General features: G+C 44.9%; 2 protein-coding genes across 19 annotated transcripts in view; one reads left to right on the forward strand and one right to left on the reverse strand.

Annotated features, from left to right (window-relative positions):
• Positions 1 to 6,240, forward strand: part of unm_hu7910 (un-named hu7910) — a 275,063-nt gene extending 268,823 nt beyond the window's left edge. For all 18 annotated transcript variants that reach the window (XM_072467698.1, XM_072467699.1, XM_072467685.1 and 15 more), the window contains one exon: positions 1,458 to 6,240. In XM_072467698.1, the coding sequence (XP_072323799.1) occupies positions 1,458 to 1,608 (151 nt within the window). In that variant the 3' untranslated portion in view covers positions 1,609 to 6,240. The remainder of the gene's footprint in view (positions 1 to 1,457) is intronic.
• Positions 6,234 to 27,573, reverse strand: part of LOC140385490 (clavesin-1-like) — a 271,602-nt gene continuing 250,262 nt past the window's right edge. The window contains exon 6 of the mRNA XM_072467706.1: positions 6,234 to 6,851. Within this exon, the coding sequence (XP_072323807.1) occupies positions 6,767 to 6,851 (85 nt within the window). The 3' untranslated portion in view covers positions 6,234 to 6,766. The remainder of the gene's footprint in view (positions 6,852 to 27,573) is intronic.

The following is a 27,573-nucleotide window of genomic DNA, read 5'->3' on the forward strand; positions in this document are numbered from 1 at the left end:
CATGCGCACGGCAGCGGCCTGCAGCGGCTACGCTGTGCAACATGGCGTGCGGACCCGGTCTGCCAAAAACTAGTCCCCTTTTATCAGGCTTGCCACCCCCTGACCAACTCCCATCAGTGCCCCCAGCCCACGCCAAAGCCCCCCCTGCCCGCGGAACGGCTCCCACACGACTTGTGGTGGTGCTGGGACTCAGTCCGCAGCTGCCACGCCGGGTTCACGAAAAAAATGGGATATGTGTTCCATGCCGTCGGGAAGTCGGCCCATCGGGGGTGGAGCGGGGGAGGGCCTCCGATGATGTTTTGGAGCGGGCGGAGCATTGCAAAAGCGGCACCGCCCCCCCCGATTTCAGCACAAACGAGGATTCTCCGGCCGATTGCCGAACACGGTTTCGGCATCAGAGACCGGAGAATCCTGCCCATAATATTTATATGGCAGGTCCAGTTCCATTTCTGGTCAATGGTAACCTCCAGGATGTTGATAGTTGGCGATTCAATAATGGCAATAATATTGAATGTCAAGGGAAGATGGTTAGATTCTCTCTTGTTGGAGATGGTCATTGCCTGGCACTTCCACTTATCAGTCAAGGCTTGTATATTGTCCAGGTCTTGCTGCATTTGAACATGGACTGCTTCAGTATCTTAGGAGTCACCAATAGTGTTGAGCATTGTGCAATCATCAGCGAACATCAGTGAAGGAAGGTCATTGATGAAGTAGCTAAAAATGGTTGGGCCCAGGACACGCCCCTGAGGAATTCCTGCAGTGATCACCTGGAACTGAGATGATTGATCCCCAAAAACTACAACTATCTTCCTTTGTGCCAGGTATGACTCCAACATGATTCCCATTGACTCCACTTTTGCTGGAGCTCCTTGATGCCATACTCTGTCAAATGCTGCCTCGATGTTGAGGGAAGTCTCTCTCTCACCTCACCTTTAAATTGGTACATCCTAATGGTTTGAAAAGTAAACAATCCCCACTGCTGGTTTAGGGATGCTCCTAAAAGTTGGAGTACAGGTGCATTATTGAAGTTTTTGTCTTGCCAGACTGGAAAGTCGTTTAAAAATGTGTTTCCCAACAACATCCCTCGCCCTAATCAACAAAAACGTCATGACCAATACTCCAATAACAACCGTTCAAGACAATGCAATGAAACTGCTTAGAGTATTTTTTAAGCATTCAAAGATAATGAAGCATGCAACCAACATGTCAAAAAACACCAGAAAATCTAGAATGACAATAGCTGCTTCGTTAGAGGTGATTATTCCTACTTAGAATTACATAAGATATATAGCACAGAAACAGACCATTTGGCACATCCAGCTCATAGGCACTGATGTCTGATTTTAGGAAACAATAAATTTTCTTTTATGCAAAAAATGTTAATTATCTCGAAGCTTCAATTCTGCTTTTCAACAAATGTTGATCCAAATTCACTGTTGCTCTCTCTCTTTTTGCAGAGAATGGAAGGAGGGGAAGGTCATAATCTTTGATGATTCGTTTGAGCATGAAGTTTGGCAGGATGCTAACAGCTATCGACTTATCTTCATAGTGGACGTTTGGCACCCAGAGCTGACGCCTCACCAACGAAGAACCCTTTCCCCAATTTAATGGCATATTTGGAACATACATTGGAGAAGGACGTTTGAGAGTTGAGCAAACATGAAGAAATTGTCTTACATAATGAAGTGTAACAAATTCCATTTTCTTTTCTGAAATTCTTGGTGCAGGAGAGTTTTCCAGGGCTATGGGGCAATGTATTTTGGGGAGAAAAAATCAGTTCATTTAATACAAAGGTCTTCTGGAATGTTTTTAAGAGGGCATATTTTATGTAGAGGTTGGATGATGCAAACTTGAACGGTGTCCTTCCTCTACAATACAAAACACTAGGATCAAAGCTGAAATAGATCTGCTGAGGGAAATTCAACACTCTGTTTTTCAAGTTGTGACTTGGAACAATATCAGCGCTGCAAAATAGTTCACCTCAAGAAATTTAAGAACCCTTCAGTGGGAAAATTGTTGGATTATATAGCTTTCCATCATATTCAATCAAAATTTGATCTGACTAGTTTCTATAAGGTACACATGTTGTCACATTCAAGTAACTGGTCTTCAGTGTTTTGTATTTCCAAATGGAATCTTTCTGTATAAATTTATTTTTGTTGAACGGACATTCAGAAGTTCTTAATCATAGATATTGACAAGTTACATAAAGGTGATTTGTTCCTCACATTACATTTGGTCAAGTGCGTTTGCACACTACACAGATTTAGTTGAAGTCATTATTTCCTTGCTAGCATGAACAAATTAGTGTTTCACACAATAGCACACATTTAATAACCAAGTACAAAAATATTAACTTTTGAGTTTATTTTATCCTACTTCTCAATTTTTTAATAATGAATGCTGAAGCCCTCAATGGGGGAGCTGCATTTGAGAGGTTACTAAGCCTGACAGTGTGAGCGAGATTGATTAACACAGAGAGTTGAAATGACATGATCACTGAAGCATTCTGAGTTAACAGATGTATCTGTGGTTATGCTTAGGTCCCCCATACTGCGTTTAATAACTCGCCCAAAATCATTTCCGCAGCAGAATCGGTAGTGGCCACAGTAAAAATGAAAAGCGTTGAAATTACAAAATATTGCAAGTAATCGTAGAATAAGTTTCTGACCATCAGTGTTGCTTTACTAAGCCTAAAAATGAATCCTCCTTTGGTTGCAGAATTGCACATCTAAATTCTGTGGAAAGAACCCAAAATACTCTTCCATAAGATGCTAATTGCTGTCAATGTTGTGCTTTTTTGTGTGACCAAACTCAACAAATGCCAACGTGAGACAGTCATCCAGTAGTCAGCTGGTACATCTGTACAGAATGCTAAAAAGCAGATGGCTTGTGACAGCCTTTATAAAATGACCATATGTTTTTATGTTCAAATTCATTATGCCAAGTGTAAATGACAGATTTCACTTTTCAGGAACAAAGCAAAGGAAGACTGGGTTCACTACATAGCCAAGATACTTTTATCTCAAGGCAGTCATAGGAGCAGTCCAGTACCTGCAGAGAGATGAGGATTACAACCTACACCAGAATGTGCCAAAACATAATCTCTACATATTGATTTGTTTTGCACACTATCTAAGTAATGGTATGTTGGGTACAGGAAGAGCATGGGAAATTATATTTTAGTCTAACAAAAATGCCTAGAGATGCTGTGATTTAAATATAACACTTTTATTAGACTAATGATATGGATGCTGGTTTTTGATAAATTTACTGACTGCAAACTACCGAAAGGAATTAGATTGGCCGCACAGAAGGGAGGAGCCTTTTATTTCTTATTCTGGTTTATTCCTGTCTTATCACAAAATGCTAATATTACCAGAGTACTTTTTAATGCAAATATAGCTAAATACTCCTCAATTGATGTTGCTATAGTATCTGAACATTACAGCTTCATGTTTTACTCACCTCTTGCCTGATGCACTGAATTCAGGATGCTCGTGGTAATAGCTAAAGCTGGGTGGCGCAGTGGGTTGCACTGCTGTCTCACTGCACTGAGGGCCCGGGTTCGATCCCGGCCCCTGGTCACTGTATGAAGTTGGCACATTTTCCCTGTGTTTGCGTGGGTCTCACCTCCACAAACCAAAAGATGTGCAGGCTAGGTGGATTGGCCACACTAAATTGCCCCTTAATTGGGGGGGGGGAAGAAATGATTAGGTATTCTAAATTTTTTTTTTAAAGTAATGGCTAAAGCTGAACGGTGCCTGGCATTCCAGTGGCATTGACTTTGTCCAATGAGATTCTGAATTCAGCCTCAAAAAAGGAACATCAAGGTAACAGGGAGTAATATTCAGTGAGATTTCATGTTATTTCTCCTTTATCTAGTTTTAACTGTTACAGAAAAAAAGCCTTCATGTAACCATAAATAAAAACGTAGTGATTGGCTGCAATGACACTAACATATCAGGGGGTAAGTTAGTTCAGTTGGCTGGACAGCTGGTTCGTAATGTGGAGCGACTTCAACAGTGCAGGTTTAATTTCCTGAGGTTATTCATGAAGGTCCTACCTTCTCAACTTTGCCTCTCGCCAGAGGTGTGGTGATCCTCTGGTTAAATCACCACCAGTCAGCTCTCTCTCAGAGGGTCCTCTGGGACTGTGGTGACTTTCACTGTAACATGTGTAAATTGTTTTCATATTCCAAGCTGTGACACTTTTCTCTTTGTTTCTCAATTTTGAAACACTTGCACATGCATGTTTGAGGACACACAAATGCTGATGGTGATCATTACGCTCATCATAAGATATTGCGTTTTTAGTGACAGCTGCCATTGAAAACATGGTTACTTTCGTTTTTCTGCTATTCCCAACATTCAAATCAATTCTAATCTACTATACACTTAAAAGATGATTACAGGTCTTTCTCGATTTTGGAACAATTTTTCATACAAGCTTAAGCTAGTTTTTTTTAAATGCAGCTTCAATCTACTTCTATTTCATGTGACTACTTGCAATAAGATAAGTGACTGCATTCTATTCTACTGACCGAGAATAAGTAGATTGCATTTGATCGTATTGTGACATTCTTTTGGAAGAGCTTATCGTTTTCTTTTTGGTATCAGATTTGGCTCAGTAAAGTGAGTGAATTCAGTCAACCAGTTAAGGCACTGCAATTCTTTTTATATCCTGACATTGACTTGCTGAGGTTTTAATTCTAAAGTTAATACTACTGTGTATCATTGAATAAAATGAATTTGCCCCGAGTGTTGTTGCCAATTCGCACCGGAGACGCCAATAATGTTGCTCTTTTTAACTGGATACTGATATGACAGTTATTAATGACATTGCTTTTCAGAGTCGGCAGGTATCAAATGATACCACCACAAGGTTTTACCGGATATCGATCAAAGTCCAAACAACCAGTTAGTTAGTTCAAGTTCAATGATAGTTTATTTACACACAAGAATTACTTCGACATGCAACATATATCACTACAAGCTAAATTACACCTAACACTACAACAACCTGTACTTAACTTCAGGCACCCGGCTTTATACAGAAGAACAACGCCTTTGTTCGCATCTTGTGTGGCTGGGTCTGGAGAAGGGACTTTGTTTCTGCTGGGCTCACCTGTCTGGTAGCGATCGTTGGTCTTGAACTTGTCTTCTGGTTGTGATGCTGCACTTGATTTTAGGCTTGGTCGGGGCCAAGAGAGACTGAACACATGACAGTGTCTCTTTTTATCCTTCAGGGGTTTCGCGCTCTTTTGGGCGGTTCTTAGCTTTGGACCCAATAATTCGGCAGGCTTCGATTACTGCCTTCGATTTTGGCCAATAAAGGGGCGGGTGCCTTGATGGCTGGGTGTGTCCTGAGCAGTCATTGACCTTGGCTGTTTGGGCTTCCTGGGTGAAGGGAGTGGCTCCGATGAGTCTGTATCTGATAACTGAGTACAAGTCTTTTGTTCTGGGGAAATGGGCCATTAGAATGCAAATCTGCTGGGGGTTTCGATAGTGTCTGGTTAGCTACTGGCAAATATACCATTAAGCTCTGAGTTCGTCTGGATCCTGCATTCGCCATATTTCCTGTGATTCTTTGCAAGTGGCCATACTTCCCTTGTAAGTGTCCATGTTTCCCTTTGTAAGTGGCGATCCCAGATGGCTACAGTGTTATGGGCAGGTGTTCCAAGTACCAGTTTCATGTCAATTAATACTTTGCTGTAGTGGTTTCCTAGAGAGTAGGGCAATGATTTCTAGCTGTGATTACTTCTGCAGATATGGAGCCTTGTAATCAATGTTCTAGAAGTTGTGATTTTTTTTTTTTAGAAAGGAGTCAGTCATGTTGTGTCTTTCATAGCTGCACTCGTTGATTTATACTGAGCTCATCATCTTGATTTTGTTTGTTTTATATAACTTTTAGTATTGGGATAAATTGAATCATATGCTTTTTTTTTTTAAAGAGTAAAAACCTGGCATTCTTTGAACAAAATGGAGCTACCACTATGATTGTTAGGTTTCAAAACTGTATTACCAACTGTAAATAGTTTATTTTTGAAATTAAAGTTTTTCATTTTACTTTAGGTTTTTACACAGCACTTCGATCATTTAATTAAATTAGTTAATGCTGGGATTAAATAAAGTGTTGGGATTGAATATCAGTAAGTTGTTGGTAACACAAACACTTTGTAAAATGCTGTAAAAGTCACTAACCCTGATATTTCTCAAAATAAAACACAAAAGAACTTGAGTAATTCTTTATTTGCCCAATCAAATAAACAATTTTGTGGTTGGCAATATTAGCTTCATTTACTGAATTTAATTAAAATGTACTGATGAATTTTGAACATTCATTTAGAAAATCAAGATATGGATATGTGGATCTTTGGCACTTAAATGTTTTTTCATCCTCCCTTCTATTTCTAGCTTGTTTTTGAGTTTTCCTTTCTGATATGGAAATATAAAAACAAATCCTTTTGCTGCTGCCATTCAATGGCACAACCGGAACCATTCTGCATCAATGAAAATTTACCTTCACTCTTCCTTAGGCAAAATACTGATATCTTCTACCTTGGCTACTGCCAGGTCACGTACAGCAGATACGAGATAGCTGATGACTGGTAATATCTGAAGTTTGCCTTTCTAAAATAATGGAAAAAAGTACATCACGTAGCTGAATGTGACTTGATTTAAGCAAGTGCTCCATTAATGTTTGTATCGCTGAGTTCCAGTCCTGGAGTTGCCACTGTTTGTGAAACCTATGAAATGCCATTAGTTCAGTCCAGAGCCAGCAGTGGCTGAGTGTTATCATCATCCCTGTCTTCGTGCTTCAGGGCACCTGGTTCGACCACTGACTGCGACCTGTAAGATGGACAAATCATGTTATTGTTAAACAGAGCTGCAATCAATGTAAGATGCCTGTAAATTCTTGCATTGTTTCAGAGCAACAAAACAAAAATTGTTTTACTGTTATGAATTAGTGTTAGGTCTTCTGCAAAGTAAATGCTACCATGTGGAATATTGTTTTGAAAATGTCAGTGTTAGTTTGAGTACTGTAGGAAGGTCTTGTCTGAGTAATCCATTTATCAGTCCAGCAACTGGAAAACTATTACAGTGCAGGAGGAGGCAATTGAGTCCATCAAGTGTGCATTAGCTCTCTGAAAGAGCATTCTAACGAGTCCCACTCACTGTCTTATCCCCATAAGCTTACATATTATTTTTCAGAGATCAATGTAATTCTCTTTTGAAGTTCATTTAAGATTCTACCTCTGACTGAAGAAAAACTTCCTCATCACTGCAACTCCTTTTGACTTACCGAAGGAAGGAGCAGTGCTCCGAAAACTATTGATTTGAAACAAACCTGTTGGACTTTAACCTGGTGTAAGATTTCTTGCTGTGCTCACCCCAGTCTACGCCGGCATCTCCACATCATGACTCCTTTTGAAAACTATGTTGATTTGGTGCTCTCTTCAATGGGAATACTTTCTCATTATTTACCTTGTCCATGCCCCTCAGCATATTGAATACCTCTCAAGTCTCCTCTCAGCTTTTCTCCAAAGAGAACAGTCCCAACCTCTCCACTCTAACCTCAGAGCTAGTTCTTTGCCCTGGAATCATCCTTCTGCAAGTATGGTACTCCGATCCGGTGGCAGGGATGTGCTGAGCAGTCGCAGGAATGGTGGCTCTATTCGTGGAAACTCCAAATCGAGTACTTTTAGCCCGAATATTGGCCAGTAAGCCAACAGAATACGCACCCACGCAGTCTTGTGTATAGGAAGGGCACACAATTTGAGTTTACCAGGGCATTGGAGCTGACCTGGCCAAGCTGAATTTAACAGGGCCAAAATAGCTCTATTTAAGAGTAAGGTTCAATTTGCTATGTGATGCCTGGTCAAACTATGGGTGGCCTACCAGAACAAAAATTATTTTACCACAGCAAGAAAAGTCGAGGAGTTCCATCAGCAAGAACACGCTGGGAAAGCCTCAGAAGTAAAAGACACAAATGGACAACTGTCAGAGGTAAATCCACTGTGGCATGAATGAAGCTCGAGAAGAATGGGAAGGGGGCAGATGGGGTCCAAACCAGGGGTGGGGGGGCGCCTAGAGACAGAATGGGTGGGGAATGGAGGAGTCACTCCCGGGGGGGGGGGGGGGGCACCATGTTGGCGAATATGCTAGTACAGGAAAGTAAATGGAGAGGGGGGCTGTGGCGCAGTTCCTGACAGGAAGGGGACTTGGCGGGGGGGGGGGGGGGGGAGACGAGGAGAGAGGGAGGCAGAGATGGAAACCCACAGAAGCGTGGGGCGGGGTGCTGATTACAGAAAGGATAGACAGGCCCAGGGGGGAAATGGGGAGGGGAGGGTAGAACGCTGGTTAGAACAGGTCAGACATGCAAGAACAAAAGAACCAACGGTGGTCATCTTGGATGGCATCCAAACGAAGGGAAGCCTTGGAGTGCGTATGGCTGATCCTGCAAGGGGGGGGGGGGGGAAGCCCCCATCAGGATAGTCATCTGGAATGTCAGAGGGCTTAACGGCCCAGTGAAAGAGTCTTCGCCTATCTGAAAGGCTGATACAGTCTTCCTACAAAAGACATACCTGAGGGAGCAGGACCGATGGAGGGTGAGAAAATGCTGGGTAGGACAGACCACCAAGCATGCTACAGGATGAGGGCTAGGGGCGTGGCCATACTGTTTAATAAGAGGACAACATTCACAGTGGCAAAGACAGCTCTGGGGGGGATGGTGTGTCATGATAAGCTGTGGGTGTCCTGGAAGGGGCACCAGTGGTACTTGTAAATGTATATGCCCCCAACAGGGACAATGCAGACTTCATATAAAAGACCATGGCAGAAATCCTCGACATTGATTCCCACCAATTCATCGTTGGGGGGGGGGGGGGGGATCAACTGTGTACAGGACCCATGGACAGACAGATCTAACCCTGGACCAGGGAGACAATCACCAATGGTGAGAGAGCTGAACACCGTTATGGAGCAGATGGAGACATTGGACCGATGGAGTTTCACACCCACAAGGGAGAAGGAGTTCTTCTCTCAGGGCCACAGAGTCTACAGTAGATCAACTTCTTTGTAGTGGGGAAATCGGTGCTTCCAGTGGTGGTAGGAGCGAAATAATCCGCAATAGTCATCTCCAACCACGCTCCACACCATGTTGGTGTGAGTTAGAGTCGCCCCCCCTCCATGGAGAGTGGACACAGCCCTCCTCACCGACTACGCATTCTGTGAGAGAATGTCATAAGCCAATAACTGATATTTAACCCGCAACCAGAAGGGGTGGTCTCACTCTCCACATTCTGGGAAGCACTGAAGGCAGTGATACGGGGGGAAATAATTGCATATAGGACACTTGGGGACAGGAAAGCAAGGGCAGCTAGGCAGCAACTAAGTGACTCCATACTGGAAGTGGATCGGCTGTACTCCCCCCCCCCCCCCCCCAACCATGGAATTGCTGGTGGAAAGGATAAAACTACAAATGGAATTTGACCTGCTCTCCGCCAGGTGAAAGATGAGAATGGCAAACTAGTAGCAGTGTCAGATATGATCAATAAGGCCTTTGCAACTTTCTACGAGGAGCTGTGCACCTTCCGAGTCCCGAGAGGGAGACTCGAAGATGAACCAGTTCTTCGATGGGCTGGACGTATAGGGGGCGATTCTCCAATATGGAGCCCAAGTGTTCGCGCTGTCGTGAACGCCATCGCGTCCACGACGGCGCGAACCGGGCCCGGGTACGACCCGATTCTGGTCCCCACAGGGGGCCAGCACGGCGCTGGAGCAGTTCACGCTGCTCCAGCTCCTTTTGCGGCGCCAAATGGGTGCCATGCCAACCTGCACATGCGCAGGGGACTTCTTTAGCGCGACGGCCCCAACTCAACGTGGTGTCGGTGTTCAGGGGCCGGCCGTGCCAGAAAGTAGGCCCGGGGGGGGAGAGGCCAGCCCGCCAATCGGTGGATCCCGATCGCGGGCCAGACCCCACCGGAGGGCCCCCCTCGGTGAAGGAGCCCCCCCTCCCCCAGGCCGCCCCCCCCAACAGTTCGCGCAGATTTCCCGGCGGCAGCGACCAGGGGTGAACGGCGCCGGCGGGACTCTGTCGGATCCACGTGGCTGCTCGGCCCATCTGGGCTGGAGAATCAGCGGCCCCGCTGATTCCGGTGCCGCGCCAAATGCGCCAACGCAAATGGCACCAATTCACCGCACCTCGGAGAATTTTGGGCCGGCATCGGAGCTTCTGGCACGGTTACGGCGATTCTCCGGCTCGGAGAATCGCGCCCATGGGCTGTGGGGGAGGACAAGAGGCAGGGACTGCAAGCACCACTGGAACTGGGGGAAGTCGTCATAGAGAACATCAACTCCATGCAGGTGGGGAAGGCATCGGGTCCGGACGGATTCCCAGTGAACCTCTATAAAGAATTTGTAGCAGTACTGGCCCGGCAACTGTGGGAGATGTTCAATGATTTGCTGTTAAGAGGGATCCTGCCATCACACTGGCACAGGCCTCGATATCTCTGATCCCAAAAGACCCAATAGAATGTGTGTCATGCAGACCCATCTCATTCCTAAACACAGACATCAGAATTTTGGCGAGAGCCCTGGTGAGGCGACGGGAGAGTTGCATGTCAGAGGTAGTCACGGAGGACTTAAACTTATAAACTTAACCAGAGCAGGAGTGAAATCTTCCCCGTGAATCCGTAGCAGGGGAGGGGGAAGAGAGGGCCAGATCTGGGGAGGTTTAAACTGGCCCAGACCAAATTCCGATACCTTGGAATCCAAATAGCCCACGGATCCATAGATGGAACCTGCCTAATTTCCTTGATTAACCTTTTTGTAATTCTCTGCTGTTAATTCCCTGACTAATCTTTGTGCAGTTACATTTTTTTTCCTTGCGTTTGATACTTTCCTCAATTACTTTAGTTAGTAATGGATAGAGTCTCCTTCCTTTAGAATTTTTCTTTACAGCAGAAATATAATTATTCTGAAGTATGCCCTTTAATGTCTGCCACTGCTTCTCTATTGAATCATAGAATTTACAGTGCAGAAGGAGGCCATTCAGCCCATCGAGTCTGCACCAGCCCTTGAAAAGAGCACTCTACTTAAGCCCACGCCTCCACCCTATCCCCGTTACCCCACCTAACCTATTTGGACACTAAGGGGCAATTTATCATGGCCATTCCACCTAACCTGCACATCTTTGGACTGTGGGAGGAAATCGGAGCACCCGGAGGAAACCCAAGCAGATACGGGGAGAACATGCAGACTCCGTACAGACAGTGACCCAAGCCGAGAATCGAACCTGAGACACTGGAGCTGTGAAACAGCAGTGCTAACTGTTTTGTTATGCTCTTGACGTAGCATAAGCTGCTTCCTTGATATGCACTCTGACAAAGGAAGGTTCAGACTTGGAGATAGCTTTAACACGTTTATTAAACTATTAACAGTTCTCCTACTTGGATTCGACGCTACTGTTAATCCAGCTATAGCTACTCAGACTGACAAACCAGTCTGCTACAATCCACGTGGTGGGTGTGATGTTCAATCAACCCTGTGTCTGTACTCACTGAGTGTCTCCACTGGAAAGAGACTGAGCATGTGTGATGTGTCCTTATATATGGGTTGGTGTAATGCCCTCCTGTGGTAGTGTCACCTCTCTGTGCATCTTGAATGCCCATTTGTCGTGTCCTATCTTACTGACCTATTGGTTGACTGTCTGTGTGTCATGTCGCTGGTGCTCCCTCTAGTGTCTAGCTAGGTGTAGTGTATGTACATTAACCCTTTGTGTACTTAGTGATGTATATCACCACTTCCCCCCCTTTTTTCGTGTTACATTTTTTCTGTACAGTGTTAAAGAAAATTGAACAAACTAGGTAGATGAGTGATGCTACGTACAAGTTATGATAACTGTGATGACTATCCAATATGATACAAGACCAAATCATAGTTGCGATGACTTTGAGGATAAGACAATACAAAATAAAAGTTATGAGTCCAAAGTTCATGAATTTATATGTTCTGGTATAGAAATGTCAATGATGACGTTGTCATTCCCTTGCGAATGCCGTCAGTGTCCTGCTGTTTGGTCATCAGGAGGTGATCAAGTGTTCAAATCACTTCATTGACTGATTTGGAGTCTGTGTCTTTTTTTTTTTCGATGCTTATGGTAACAATTCTTGATGGCATCTGTCCTGAAAGCCATGTTGCCTGTTGGTAGTGTAGCAAACGTGAATTGGTAAGATGCATTGTCCTGCCATGGTATGTCATTGTACTGAGCTGAGCAGTAACAGTGTCCCTCATTTGCAGAGTTGTACCATGTTGTACAGGTCGTTGTTTCATTGGTGTCGTTTCTGCCTTGGTCGTTTTCGTTGTCGTTCTTTTTGTTGTCATTCTTGTTGTTGTTTTTGTCATACTTGTTTCCTTTTTTGTTGTTTTCGCTGTTCTTGTTGCGTGCATGTTGTTTTCATTGTTGCTGTTGCGCTCAATGAATGTTCCGTTTGAATGATGTGAGTCATTGTCACCGTTATTGCTGTCAGCGTCCTTTATGGTATCTGTTGCTTCCTTGAGCGTGCCGTCACTGAGTTTGCGGCGCTCCCCGTCTGGAGTCATGTCCGGCTTACTTGAATCAGCTTTGGCTTGTCGATTCTCCCCATCTGGAGTCATTTCATTCAGGACTGCATTTACTTGTGGAGAGGCTCGAGTGGATGAGGTGTGAATTAACGTGGTGTCACCGGAGTCACCAGTCGTCTCACTGTGACTGTCTTCTTTAACCTGTTTTAGGAGCCGCTCCCTCTCCTCCTGCCCTTATCTTCTGCAACCATCTGACTGCGGTGAGTTTCCAGCTCATGCAGCGTTTCATACAGCACCACAGCTTCTTGCTTCACCTGGGAATGTGCTATCTCAGCCCCCAGGGTTTCCTTCTTCGTGTTTAATATATCCAGCTCTTGCTGTCGAGCATCCAACTCCTGCAACACACGTTCATTAATTGTTTTCATTGTCATATATCTGGCTCGTTTGTCTTCTGCCATGTTGTTGATGATGGTATCTGTTACATTGAGCGTTTCTTCTTGAGAACTGTGTGAATGATCTGATGTTGCATTGATGTTGGTGACATCAGTCATTTGTGGTGGATTTGATTCCTCTGCTTCCTTGGTGCTCCTCTTCTAGAGTCATTTCTGGTTCACGTGAATCATCTGTGATCTCTTTGTGCACCTCTTCTGGAGTTATTTCTGGTTCATTTGAATCACCTTTTGTTTCTTGGTGCTCCTCTTCTGGAGTCAAAATCTTCAAGATTTCTATTGACGTGGTCTCTCTGGACTCTTGGTGCTCCTCTTCTGGAGTCAAAACCTTCACAATTTCATATGACGTGGTCTCTCCGGACTCATGGGTGGCTGTCCTCTGATTATTGAGTGCTTCTGTGCAGACGAGCTTAGATATGTCAGTCTCACTGTGATCCTGCACATCCTGTATGGGAATTGTGATTTCTTCCGTTACTTGTCTCACATACAGTGGGTAGACATTCAGTGTCTTCTTGTTGGTTAAATGAGCTGGGTAGACTTTCATAGTCTTCTTCTGGTGCCTCAAATAAGCTGGGTAGACTGTCATAGTCTTCTTCTGGTGGATCAAATAAGCTTGATAGATCTTCATGGTCTTGTTCATGCATGGCATTCACTATGGAGTGTTTGCTTGATTCCATTTTTGAGTCTGTCACTAAGCTGTCGCTGGAGGCTTGCGTCGCTCTCTTTGTGGAGGCTTGTGTCGCTCTCTCTGTGGAGGCTTGTGTCGCTCTCTTTGTGGAGTCTTTCATCGCTCTCTTTGTGGAGTTGTGCAGTGTTCTCGCTGTAGAGCCGATCTGTGCTCTCTCAATGGAGTCGTTCTGCGCTCTCTGTGTGGCGTCGTCTTCGTCTTGGGTATTGCTGTCATCCAATGTATCGACGATCTGCCATGGCACCATGGTATTGGATGCATCTAACATGAGAAGAGACATGTTGAGCTTTTCAGCCGTGTTGCTGATGCTGTGATCAGGATCTCCGAATAACTCAGCTATGTCTGAGCAGTATTGTGTGTACTGTTCGATAGACAAATCATCGCTTTTTGTTTCGGAGTTGTGATCGTTCTCTTCATGTTCAATGAACAAATCGTCTTCTTGTGTGGAGGCTGGGACCCTTCGTGGTGCGTGGACCCTCTCTGTTTCTTGGCATCAGGCCACAGCATAATCCTGCACTCACGAGTCAGGATGTCATAACTGCTGGGCTGAGGATTCCCCAATCCGAAGAACTCATCGTCGGGGTCTTCACGGTACAACACCTCTAGTTGTGGTTCGGATTTAGTACTCTGGGTAGCCATCTCCCAAGATGAAATCTTCGTCTGAGTCGTTGTCTTCCAAGACCATATCATCACATTTTGTGTCGGAGCTGGCATTGGGCTCGCGATGTCCAAAGAATTCAAGGTCTGAGTTATAGTCTTCAAGGACTGTACCATCTCTTTGGGCAGTACTAACTGCTTGTTGCAGGGTTCTGCAGAGGTTACTTTCAGCTACTGGTCGAATTTCAGGCATTGTGCTGTCGTTCCAGGTGAAAGAATCGGGATTTACGGCTTTAAATTTTTTTCCCTGTTTTGGGACATTTCCCCTTTAAGTGGGCGTGGTCCGGGGCCTCTGACGTCACGAAGCATGTGACGTAGTGCGTAGGAAGCGATTGCGCATGCGCAGATCGCTGTTCCTTTACTTGGAGCCTTTTTCGCAATGGCGCATGTACGGCTCCTCGCGCGTGCGCAAACGGACCTTCCCGTTCTGTGCGCTCTTCACGCAACTGCGCATGTGCAGCACCTTTTCCAAGATGGCTGCAATTCAAAACTGCCATTCGTTGCTGCAACCCAACCTCGCGGTGAGTTTTTGCGCCTCTTTTACCTTTTCTTCTTGTCTGTTCCTCGCAGAATTCTTGGAATTTGTCCTGGACTGCCTGGAAGTCCCTCTTGTTTTGCCCCTTTGAGTATTTGAAGGTCTGGAAGATTTCAGCTGCTTCTGGACCCGCAATGATAAGTAGAAGCTTAATTTTCTCTGCATCCGCCACGCCATCTAAGTCGGACACTACCAGGTAGATCTCGAATCTCTGCCTGAACGCACGCCAGTTTTCACTGAGATTGCCTTGGTACCTGAGTTGCTGTGGAACCGGAATCTCGAACATCATCTTGCCTGGCTGCTGTTGCTGGTTGTCATTGTTTGCTGAGTTGCAACTTATGGATTTAACAGTCACTCCTTGGTACCATATTTTGTTATGTCCTTGACGTAGCATAAGCTGCTTCCTTGATGTGCACTCTGACAAAGGAAGGTTCAGACTTGGAGATAGCTTTAACACGTTTATTAAACTATTAACAATTCTCCTACTTGGATTCGACGCTACTGTTAATCCAGCTAAAGCTACTCAGACTGACGAACCAGTCTGCTACAATCCACGTGGTGGGTGTGATGTTCAATCAACCCTGTGTCTGTACTCACTGAGTGTCTCTACTAGAAAGATACTGAGCATGAGTGCTGTGTCGTTATATATGAGTTGGTGTAATGCCCTCCTGTGGAAGTGTCACCTCTGTGTGTATCTTGAATGCCCATTGGTCGTGTCCTATCTTACTGACCTATTGGTTGACTGTCTGTGTGTCATGTCTCTGGTGCTCCCTCTAGTGTCTAGCTAGGTGTAGTGTATGTACATTAACCCTTTGTGTACCTACAGTGATGTATATCACCACACTAACCACTGTGCTACCGTGCCGCCCCGGTGTTGATGTATCCCTTAGTCTTGTACCCCAGTTCACTTCACCTAGCTCTGCTTTTGTGCCCATAGTTGCCTGTTTAAGTTTAAGTTTAAAATGCTCATCTTAGACCTTGGGTAGGATCTTGCACTTCTGTAATTTATTTGCAAAATGTTTATCTTCATCCCTTCCATGAGTGGGTGGCCTATATACTACAACAATCAATGTTATTGCACCTTTTTCATTCCTTACCTCCAGCTAGAGAGATCTTGATCTTGATCCCTCTGGAACATCCTCTCTTTCTACTACTGTAATGCTATCTTCAAACAACACTACCACCACCCCCCCCCCCCCCCACCACCACCACCCCCTCCCCCTTCCCTCACACACCTCTCCTTTCCTCCTTTCCTGTCTCTCCTAAACACCTTGTATCAAGGAACATTAAATGCCCAGTCCTACCCTTCTTTGAGCCAGGTGTCTGTTGGCAGCTGTCTGTCATAGCAATAATATCATCATTCCATTTATCAACCTGTGCCTGTAGTTCACCAATCTTGTTAACCGTGCTCCGTACATTTGTATACTTGCACGTTAGCCCTGATTTCGAGGGTTATTTTCTTTTCCCCTTTGACTCCATCCAATGACTTACTATTACCTACTCTAATTCTAACAAACTTTCCAAGTATTCTATTTACCTTTATTCTACTCTCTGATTTGTCAGTTACTACTTCTCTACTTCCCATTGCCAGTTTTTCTCCTCTCTCTACTCTAAATGTTCTCTCAGGTTCCCATCCACCTGCCAATCTAGTTTAAACCCTCCCCAACAGCACGAGCAAACTTCACCGTGAGGACATTAGTCCCAGTCCTGTTAAGGTCTAATCCGTCCTTCTACAGGTCAGGTCCCAAAGCTTCAGAAATCTAAACGCCTGTCCTCCATTTCCCCCGACACAAGTTGAACAGCTCGATCTTCCTATTCTAATGCTCCCTAGCATGTGGTACTGGGAGTAATCTTGAGATTATTACTTTTAGGGTCTGACTTTTTAGTTCCCTTCTGAACTCCCCAAAATCTGCTTTCAGGACCTCATCCCCTTCCCTTCCTATATCATTGGCCCCAATGTGACCCACAGTGGATGCCAAAAATATTACAGAATCATGATTATCTTCCTATTTTTAATCTTTTTTTTTAACGTAAATTACCAGACAATGTTTCATTGCAAACCGGGTTTTAGCTGTAGCTTAAATCCAGCGTTACTGTGTTGAGTGCATATTAGCTGTTGCTTATAAATTTGTGCTGTAATAGACAGAGGAAATGGAAGCAGTAAGCAACATTTAAATTATGGACTCAAGGCTTCTAAGAAAATATATCTTTCTTGATTTGAAAGTCTTTGCTTGCAGTAGCCCAGCAAAATCCATGAGCCCAGCAATTCTAATGTGAACAGTGTTTGAAAATAGCAATAGGCAGCCCTCCCAGCAGCCGAGTGGATGAAGGCACCAGCTGGCATAGCAATAAGTTACACAGACAAAAAGTCACAGGTTCAATTCCTGGTCTCTGCTGAGTAAGTTAATGTCAGCTAGGTCAGCTGCTGAGACACCACAATTAGCTTCAGTGCTTTTCAGCTAAAAGGGGTGCTGGTGGGGGAGGGTTGTGAGTGGGAAAATGGAAATGAACCAGGTTTTCCATTGATGATTGTAAGCCAGTTAAGGATGTTGCAAATGTTTGGACAATCAGGGCATTAGATGATTCATACTAAATATTCTTTGATACTCTGGATGCACAATAATTGTAATATATCAAGATTAAAATAGTTACCATAATTATTATTAGCTACATTTTTGAAATAGGTCATAATTCTTACTGGTTTTGGCTACATGATTACATGAATCATTGAATGGTATCAAGAGTGACAGGCAGCACGGTGGCGCAGTGGTTAGTACTGCTGCCTCACACGCTGAGGTCCCAGGTTTGATCCTTGCTCTGGGTCACCGTCCGTGTGGAGTTTGCATATTCTTCCTGTGTTTGCATGGGTTTCGCCCCCACAACCCAAAGATATGCAGGGTAGGTGGATTGACCTCGCTAAATTGCCCCTTAATTGGGTACTCTAAATTGGGTACTCTAAATTTATAAAAAAATAAGAAAAGCGTTTTAAAAAAGTGGGAGATAGATGTATTAATAATTTTTAAAATGGTTAAAGGGATATGGGGAACAGGTAGGGAGATGGCTTTGAGACCAGGAAGAGATCAGCCAAGTACTGGCGGAGCAGGCTCGAAGGGCTGAGTTGCCTACTTCTGCTCCTAATTCCTGTGTTCCTAATTGCCCTTAATCACGCTCTATCCTTTTTATATCTAATATTCTTGAGAACTTGTTTAATGTGAAGGAAGTTAATTGTTGCCGAGTTTAACTCTCGGCCCTATAAATTACTTTGCCTGTGAAACTTAGTGATACTCTTTTATTTTCCCCCTTGTCATTGCAAAATGATCACGTTTTATGAACTCTTAAGTCCTGTGCAATGTGAGCCTGAAAACAGGCCCGAGGCTTGCTCACATTGGGCCTTGGTGCTCACTTGTATAATACCAGCAGGGTGCAGAAATCAGCTGAGCATTAAGTTGCAGTTCACTGGCTGAGGGTTTCCAAAACGTGGTCTGCAAATAAGCCCTGGGGTGGAGTAAGACTGTTTGACTGGGAGCAAGTGTGGGCTGGCAGTGGCCTGCAGTTTTTCTATAGAGACCTACGAGGTACTCATACTCCGCCTGGCAAGTGGTTGAGGTAAGTGCAAAAAAGCATCCTTCGTAGCCTCCAGAAGTCCCTTTAGATCACAGACAGAAAAACTGAAGAATCACTTTACTGCTTCCAATATGCAAAACCCTGCCTTTATAGCTTCAGCCATGCAATGGGTGATCTTAGCATTCCTTATATAGCTGTCTATTAAGCAGTCACCTGCAATCAAGCATGCCATCTAATAATGGGAGAAAAATAGATTTACATGGCTATATAAACTTTCCAACATAATGGCAAACTTTCAGCTATCTTATTTTCTTAGATGAATAAGATTTCTAGTTTTAAGAATGTCTGCACTATGGGTTGTGGGTATTTTAACAATATGGTGCATTCACATAGCCTATTTTAGCCCACAGGACATTCCAAAGCACTTTAGAACCTTTGAAGCACATTTGAATGGTCATTACTGTTGAAATGTGGGAAATATGGCAGCCAACCCATGCACAGCACAGTAAAATGATGATAACCAGATTTTGTGATGCTGGTTGAAGGTTAAGTATTGACCAGGACTCCCATGTTCTGTTAACATAAGGGATAGGAGCATGAATCGGCCTGCTCTTCCATTCACTAGGATCATGGCTGATCTGAATATAGCCTCAATACCACTTTCCTGCCTAGCCCCCCGTCCCCACCACATAACGCTTGACACACTTTTCAATCAAAAACCTACCTAATTAGGCCTTGAATATATGCTTTGACTGAGCCTCCACTGCTCTCAGGGGAGAGAATTCCAAACATTACTCACCTGGAAGAGAAGAAATTCCTCCTCATCTCTATCATAAATGGGAGACCCCTTATTATGAAACTGTGCTTCTAGATCTAGATTCCACTAAAAGGGGAAACATCCTCTCGGCATTTGCCCTGTCAAGCCCACTCAGAATCTTACATGTTTCACTATGATCACCTCTCATTCTTCTAAAACCATTGAATATAGCCCAACCTGGTCAACCTTTCCTCATAAGACAAACCCCTCATGCCAGGAGTCCACCTAGTGAACCTTCTCTGTACTGCTGCCGATGCAAGTATGTCCCTCCTTAAATAAGGGGCCCAAAACTGTACAACTGTACTCTAGGAGACGCGGGTTTGATTCTCGGCTTGGGTCTCTGTCTGTGCGATGTCTGCACATTCTCCCTGTGTCTGTGTGGATTTCCTCCGGGCACTCCGGTTTCTCCTCACAAGTCCCAAAAGATGTGCTTGTTCAGTGAATTTGACATTCTGAATTCTCCCTCAATGTACCCGAACAGGCACCGTAATGTGGCGACGAGGGGATTTTTCACAGTAACTTCATTGCAGTGTTAATGTAAGCCTACTTGTGACACTAATAAAGATTATTATAGGTACCTGTACTCTAAGTGTAGTCTCACTAAAGCACTATACAGTTGTGGCAAGTATTTTTATACTCCATCTTCCTTGCAATAAAGCCCAACATTTTCTTTGTCTTCCTAATTCCTTGATGTACCAGGACTTTGTGATTCAAGTGCAATGACACCCAGGAATAGTGTCATAGGATTGTTTATATCCACCTGAGAGGGCAGACAGAGCCTCAATTTAAGTCTCAGCTGAAAGACAACCCCTCTGATGGTGCAATACTCCCTTCGTACAGTACTGAGTGCCGGTGTAGATTTTTGTGTTCAGCTCCTGGAGTGGGAGTTGAAAACACAGCCACTGCCTCCATAGAATTCTTACAGTGCAGAAGGAGGCCATTGGCCCATCGCGTCTGCACTGACCCTCGGAAAGAGCACCCCACCGAGGCCCACTTGTCATCCTGTAGCCATGTAAAATGACCACCTGCAAAGGACCATGGGAATTGTGATCAATTTGGGACACAGACAGGTACACAGCCTCTGCGTATTGTGCAAAGAAACCAGACTTGGCTGAAACTTGTATCCATTAAGAGTCAATCACATTTCCCCCAGGACAATAGAGTTTGAATCAAGGAGTTACAACAGTAGCAGACTAACCGGCACCCCCCCCCCCCCTTATTTGGAAAGGCCTATGTGTCTGGGACAATGATAGCTGGGACCTGCCCAGCTATTGGGGTATCCGCCCCCTAATTGGCTGAGATCGATGAGGGTGATTGAAAACCCTATCGATCCATTGACCTGGAGTACGGACTGCCCAAAAGGGCGCGAAAGAGACGAAGGATAAAAAGCCCTGCGCACTAGAGCTCTGTCTCTTTTGGGACCGGCCTGTGCGCGACCAACTGCAGCAGAACAACCAAGTTCAAGGACCCGCGACCATTCCTGAAGGACGAGCCCAGCTGAGGCGAACCCAACAACTTCCAACCGACCACGTGGACCCAGATAAAGGCCTTAACTCAAAGTTAAGTAAAGGTCATCTTAGTCGTTAGGTGTAGTTTAGTATGGAACTGCGTGTATTATTGCATAGAGATACAAGTCTTGAGTTATTAATAAACTGTGTTTTTGAGCGAACATACTGGTTGTGTGGTTATTTGGTCGATATAAGAAACAGCTTGTGGTTCACATAAAGGGTAAGAAAAGACACATTTATTGGCGACTCTGGTGGGACTCAATTAAAAGTGACTTTGTTACTCCGAGGGATCCCACAACTTTGAATTAAATTGGGGAAAGGGAACGAACCACAAGAGTAAGTTTCATATTGACCAAATAGCCACATTTTGGAAGTGTGCACTAACCGCATGCGTAACGAACAGGAAAGGGTAAGGTAAACTCGTCAGACTTGCATGCAAATCTAGAGGGATTGTGAACTGGAATATAGCCGTAAGCCATACCCGTTGTTCGATCGACTCCTTATTTCCCCCTGTTCCAAATTTTAAGTAAAGAAGAGATGGCAACGCAGATGATAGAGAAGGTGATGAATCCACAGCAGCAACCCGAGGTCGCAGTAGTCGACAAATCAGAGCAGTGCCCTGTATGGGAAGATGTGTTGAGAAAGTATTTAAAGGGGAAAGGATGGCCCCTTTGGTCGAATGTTTGTGCAAACACCGTGACAGGTCCAGGAAAGATAGGACAGACTTGATGGAAGGATTTATGTAAGCACAAACAAAGAACAAAGAAATGTACAGCACAGGAACAGGCCCTTCGGCCCTCCAAGCCCGTGCCGACCATGCTGCCCGACTAAACTACAATCTTCTACACTTCCTGGGTCCGTATCCCTCTATTCCCATCCTATTCATGTATTTGTCAAGATGCCCCTTAAATGTCACTATCGTCCCTGCTTCCACCACCTCCTCCGGTAGTGAGTTCCAGGCACCCACTACCCTCTGTGTATGGTATATAAGAAAAATGCAGTTAAGTTCAGAAAGCCAATGGCAATAGTGTGCTGCTTGGCACAGTTGCGAGGCACCGAGGAGGTCGTCGAGACGCTCCGCAGACAGTTAGTTGAGAAGGAGGAAGAGAATGAAGGAAACAGTAAAGAAAGTGAGAACATTATTGAGGAACTCCGGGAGAAGTTAGCCGCTAAAGACAGGGAAATCGCCGATGTTAAACGCGCCCACCTGTCTTGCATAGTACACCTTAGCAGCTTCCAAACCCAGTACGACAAGGCCTATCAAGATACACAGCGCGCAGTCTTGATAAGAGAGGAGACTGAACACCAGGTCACCCAATTAACAAAGAAATGCTCCGATTTACAGGCAGCTTTAAGAGCGCTCCACCAGTCCACTAAAGAACAAAGACAGAGCACCGTTTATATTATTCTCTAAGTCTGAATAAAGATTGTAGACTTCCAGTTAATACAAATACTTTATTCAGTAGGTTTGTTCTGTTTCCAGAGCTTAACTAGATGTAATACAGGCAAGAGGTATGACCAGTGAAGCTAAGGTAAGCTGCCTATGCTGAGCTGTCTCTGTCTGCTGCTGCTGCTCCCTAGCCCTGCGCTTCGGAGAGAGGTGGATCCTACTTTGGGCTGGACCCTTTATACCAGTCTCTGATGCCCCCTAGTGGCTGTTACATCTGTCTGCAGTCCCTGGTGTATGTGCAGATGTACAGATCACTACATTCCCCCCCTTTTTATTGGACATGTTTTCTAGACTGGCCTCAAGAAAACTGTACATAACAAGTGGTGAGAATATGCAAATCTGCATACTGCGAAAATGATAAAAGTAATACAGAAACAATTAACTGTGTTGTGAGTCCATCGTGAGAAATGTCCATATTGGTCTTGTGCGTGTGTTGAAGTGTCGTTACAAATCTAGCCAGTCGGGTGCCTTAGGGCTTCTGCTGGAGCGTCTTAACGGTGGTAGTAGGGATGATGGTTTAATGTCATCAAGAGTACTGTCTGACGTTGTGTGGTGAGGAACATCCTGTGGACAAATGGACTCGGTCAAGTCCAGAGTGGGAAATACTGGCGTTGTAGGTCGAATCTCTAATAGATCCTAGTTACAGCGAAAAAGTACTCCCGCAGACGATTTGACAATGTAGGACCGCATGGCCTCCTGCCTAATCACCGTGGCTGACTCAGACCATCCGCCTCCTGGGTCCTGATTCTGATGGTGTCACCTATTGTCAGTGATTTGAGTGGGATCGCATGTTGATCGTAGTATCGTTTTTGTTTGGAGCGGAGTGCCTGCATTTTGTCGAGAACCGGTGCATTGCCGGGGTCTCGGAACTGCATTGCCAGTAGGGTTGTCCGGATGTCTCTGCCGAAAAGCATTTGCGCTGGCAACAGTCCTGAGCTCAATGAGGTTGCTCGGTACGATAACAGAGCTAGGTTGATGTTGGAATGTGACTCGGCTGCTTTGCTTATGAGCCGTTTAATGATGTGGACACCTTTTCCCCCTGTTCCATTTGATTGCGGGTAGCGATTCTGTGTCGCACCGTTGTCTGACCTCGACTTTTTCCTGTGTTTGTGGTACTGATGCTGTATGTCATCGTTCGTGAAAGCTGTTTTGCTTGTTTGTTCTGGAGCAGATGTGAATTTGTGAGATTCTTTATCATGCCATGGCATGTTTGCAGTCTTGTCATTGTTTTGCAGTGTGCTGTGGCATTGTCCTTCATGTGCAGAGTTGTACCATGTTGTACAGGTCGTTGTTTCATTGTTGTCGTTCTTGTTGTTCTTTATGTCACGCTTGTTGATTCTGTTTTCGTTGTTTTCACTTTTATTCTTGCTCTTTTTCTTGTCGTGCTTGTTGTTTCTGGGATGCTTCTTGTTGCTTTTGTCGTTCTTGTTGCGCTGCATGTTGTTTTTGTTGTTGCTGGTGTTGTTCTTGTTCTGATGTGCTTTGTGCGTTTTTTGTTGTTCTTGTTGCGCTCAATGAGTGTGCCATGTGGATGATTTGAGTCATTGTCACAGTTATTGGTGTCAGTGTCCTTTGTGGTCTCTGCTACATTGAGCGTATCTTCTTGAGAATTGTGAGAATGATCTGATATTGCATTGATGTTGGTGACATCAGTCATTTGTGGTGGATTTGATTCCTCTTCTTTGCTTACTTGGTACTCCTCTTCTAGAGTCATTTCTGGTTCACTTGAATCATCATTGAGTTCTTGGTGCTCCTCTTTTGGAGTCATTTCAGATTCATTTGAATCATCTGTGATCTCTTTGTGCTCCTTTTCTGGAGTCAAAATCTTCAAGATTTCTATTGACGCGGTCTCTCTGGACTCTTGGTGCTCCTTTTCTGGAGTCAAAATCTTCAAGATTTCTATTGACGTGGTCTCTCTGGACTCTTGGTGCTCCTCTTCTGGAGTCAAAATCTTCAAGATTTCAATTGATGTGGTCTCTCTGGACTCATGGGTGGCCGTCCTCTGATTATTGAGTGCTTCAGTGCAGACGAGCTGAGATATGTCAGTCTCGCTGTGATTCTGCACATCCTGTATGGGAATTATGATTTCTTTGTCACTTGTCTCACATACTGTGGGTAGACATTCAGTGTCTTCTTCTGGGGGCTCAAATAAGCTTGATCGATCTTCATGGTCTTGTACATGCATGGCGTTCGCTATGGAGTGCTTGCTTGCTTCCATTTTTGAGTCTGTCACTGAGCTTTCTGTGGAGGCTTGCGTCACTATCTTTGTGGAGGTTTGCGTTGCTCTATTTGTGGAGGCTTGTGTGCTCTCTTTGTGGAGTTCTTCATCGCTCTCTCTGTGGAGTCCTTCATCGCTTTCTCTGTGGAGCCCTTCATCGCTCTCTCTGTGGAGTTTGTCATCGCTCTCTCTGTGGAGTCTGTCATCGCTCTCTTTGTGGAGTCGTGCAGTGTTCTCGCTGCAGAGTCGATCTGTGCTCTCTCAACGGAGTCGTTCTGTGCTCTCCGTGTGGCGTCGTCTTCATCTTGGGTATTGCTGTCATCCAATGTATCGACGATCTGCCATGGCACCATGGTGTTGGATTCATCTACCATGAGAAGAGTCGTATTGAACTGTTCAACAGTGTTGCTGATGCTGTGATCAGGATCTCCGAATAACTCAGCTATGTCTGAGCAGTATTGTGTGTACTGTTCGATAGACAAATCATCGCTTTTTGTTTCGGAGTTGTGATCGTTCTCTTCATGTTCAATGAACAAATCATCTTCTTGTGTGGAGGCTGGGACCTTTCGTGGTGCGTGGACCACTCTCTGTTTCTTGGCATCAGGCCACAGAATAATCCTGCACTCACAAGTCGGGATGTCATATATGCTGGGCTGAAGGTTCCCCAATCTGAAGAACTCATCGTCAGGGTATTCACGGTACAACACCTCGAGTTGCGATTCGGATTTGGTACTGGGGTAGCCATCTCCCAAGATGAAATCTTCGTCTGAGTTGTAGTCTACAAGGACCATATCATCTTCTAGGGCGGTGCTAACTGCTTGTTCCAGGGTGTTGTGAAAGTTATTTTTAACTGCTGGTGTAAGTTCGGGCAAGAAAATTGGGTGTTGCAGCTTTAAATTTATTTTTGTTCATTTTCGTGCATTTCCCTTTTAAGTGGGCATGGTCCTGGTCATCTACCATCATACATGGAGTCATGTGCCAGACTCGATTGCGCATGCGTAATTCGAGTTTCCTTTAGTATGCGCTCTTGGCACAACTGCGCATGTGCGGCTCCTTCCTCAAGATGGCTGCCGCTCAGAACTTCCTTCAATCCTGTCTCTGCCTCGGTAAGTTTTGGCGCCGGTTTTTCCGATTTTCTTTTCTAGACACTGATTCTGTGTTTGTAACGACTGACAGTATTGATTTTGTTTTTGTTCATGAGCAAGGCATTTTTGTATAGCGATTTCTAGAGTTAGATGCTTATTTTGTAATAGTTCTTCCCTCAAATTTTTATCAGATAGTCCAGAAATTAATTAATGGATCATCACAGTGTCTCTGAAACCAGCATAATCACAGCCTTGTGGTATTAACTTGAGATTTGTAATAAAATCAGAGGTGGGCCCTCCGTTTTTCTGACAAGAGTTAAATCTTTCCAGCATCTCACCAGCCTGACTGTTGCAGCACTTAGCAAATTTTTTGAGTATGATTTCTACTTTGGATTTGTCTTCATCTTCTAAGTAATTAAAGTAATTATAGGTTTTCTAGCTCCATGCCCTCCTGTTGAGAGTAGTAGGGCTATTTTTGTTGCATCAGAGGCATGGCTTAAATCATTAGCTGTGATAAATATTTGGAACATCTGTTCAAAGAATTTCCAGTTATAACTTAAATTACCGGTTGTTTCCAGCCGCCATGGAGTTCCAACAAGTTCCATCGAATCAGTTAGTCGTCGAGGATCCATTTGCTGCGAAGTCTTCCACAGTCGAATATCCGGTTTAAGTTTTTTTTTCTCTTGCTGATATCTAGCTAGCTTTCTGAAATCACTCCTGGTATAATATATTATTCTCTAAGTCTGAATAAAGATTGTAGACTTCCAGTTAATACAAATACTTTATTCAGTAGGTTTGTTCTGTTTCCAGAGCTTAACTAGATGTAATACAGGCAAGAGGTATGACCAGTGAAGCTAAGGTAAGCTGCCTATGCTGAGCTGTCTCTGTCTGCTGCTGCTGCTCCCTAGCCCTTGTCATGATATCCACATTAGCATATCATGGTGCAAACACACACACACTGATGGACAGGTAGTTGGACCAACCAACACACACACATCGCAGCCAATCACCAGTGAGAGCACACGCACTATAAAACAGGGAACACCACAGTTCCTGCTCATTCTACCAGGAGATAGCTCAGAGCACAGAGCTCACAGCGTGCCACTCAGACATACACCATGTGCTGAGTGCCTCAACAAGATAGTGAAAGGGCTGGGTCCACAGGTTAGCTGGTGAAGCACGCACCTCAGCCAGCAGTTATTAGTTGTTATTGTTTAAGACAATAAAACAGAGTTGTACCATCTACAACTGTGTTGGATCATTTGTGTATCGGAACACCCAACACGATACCAGTAGTGGAAGCTAGCCAGTGACTGTGAGACCTACCTGCACCCTTTCAGAAATCCGCCATCCTGCTCCATGGAAAACGTCAGCCAGCCGCAGCCGCTCCGAATCGCTGGAAACCTTGGCGTCAACTGGAAGCTGTTTAAACAGCGCTTCCTCGAAGCCACAGACAGGGAGAATGCATCGGACACCAGGAAGATCGCCGTCCTCCTCTCCATGGCGGGGCAACACGCCATCCACATCTACAACTCCCTGGCATTCGCGGAAGGCGAGGACCAGACAAAATACAAGACGGTGCTTCTAAAGTTCGAGGAACACTTCAGCATGGAAGTTAATGAGAGCTTCGAGAGGTACCTCTTCCAGCAGCACCTGCAGGGTAAGGATGAGCCTTTTCAATCTTATTTGACACACCTCCGTATCCTCGCGGCTATGAAGCCACCTCCGAATCCATGATTCGGGATCAGATAGTTTTTGGGGTCACCTCGGACACCCTACGCCAGCAGCTCCTCAAAATAAAGCACCTCACCCTAGCGACTGCCATCGAGACCTGCGTCCTCCATGAGAACGCGATCAGCCGGTACTCCCAAATCCAGGCGGCCGAATCGGCACGGCAGTGGTCCTACGAGGCGGAGCGGGTCCAGTCCATCAAGTTCCTCCCAGCCCGCGGGTTGGACGAGGGCGGCCATTTTGCGTGCTTTCCGAGGCCTCACGCGCTTGTACGCGCCAAAAGAGGGGACGTCAACGCAGAGGGA

Source organism: Scyliorhinus torazame, chromosome 11 (genome assembly GCF_047496885.1).
Source record: "Scyliorhinus torazame isolate Kashiwa2021f chromosome 11, sScyTor2.1, whole genome shotgun sequence".
Lineage (NCBI taxonomy): Eukaryota > Metazoa > Chordata > Chondrichthyes > Carcharhiniformes > Scyliorhinidae > Scyliorhinus > Scyliorhinus torazame.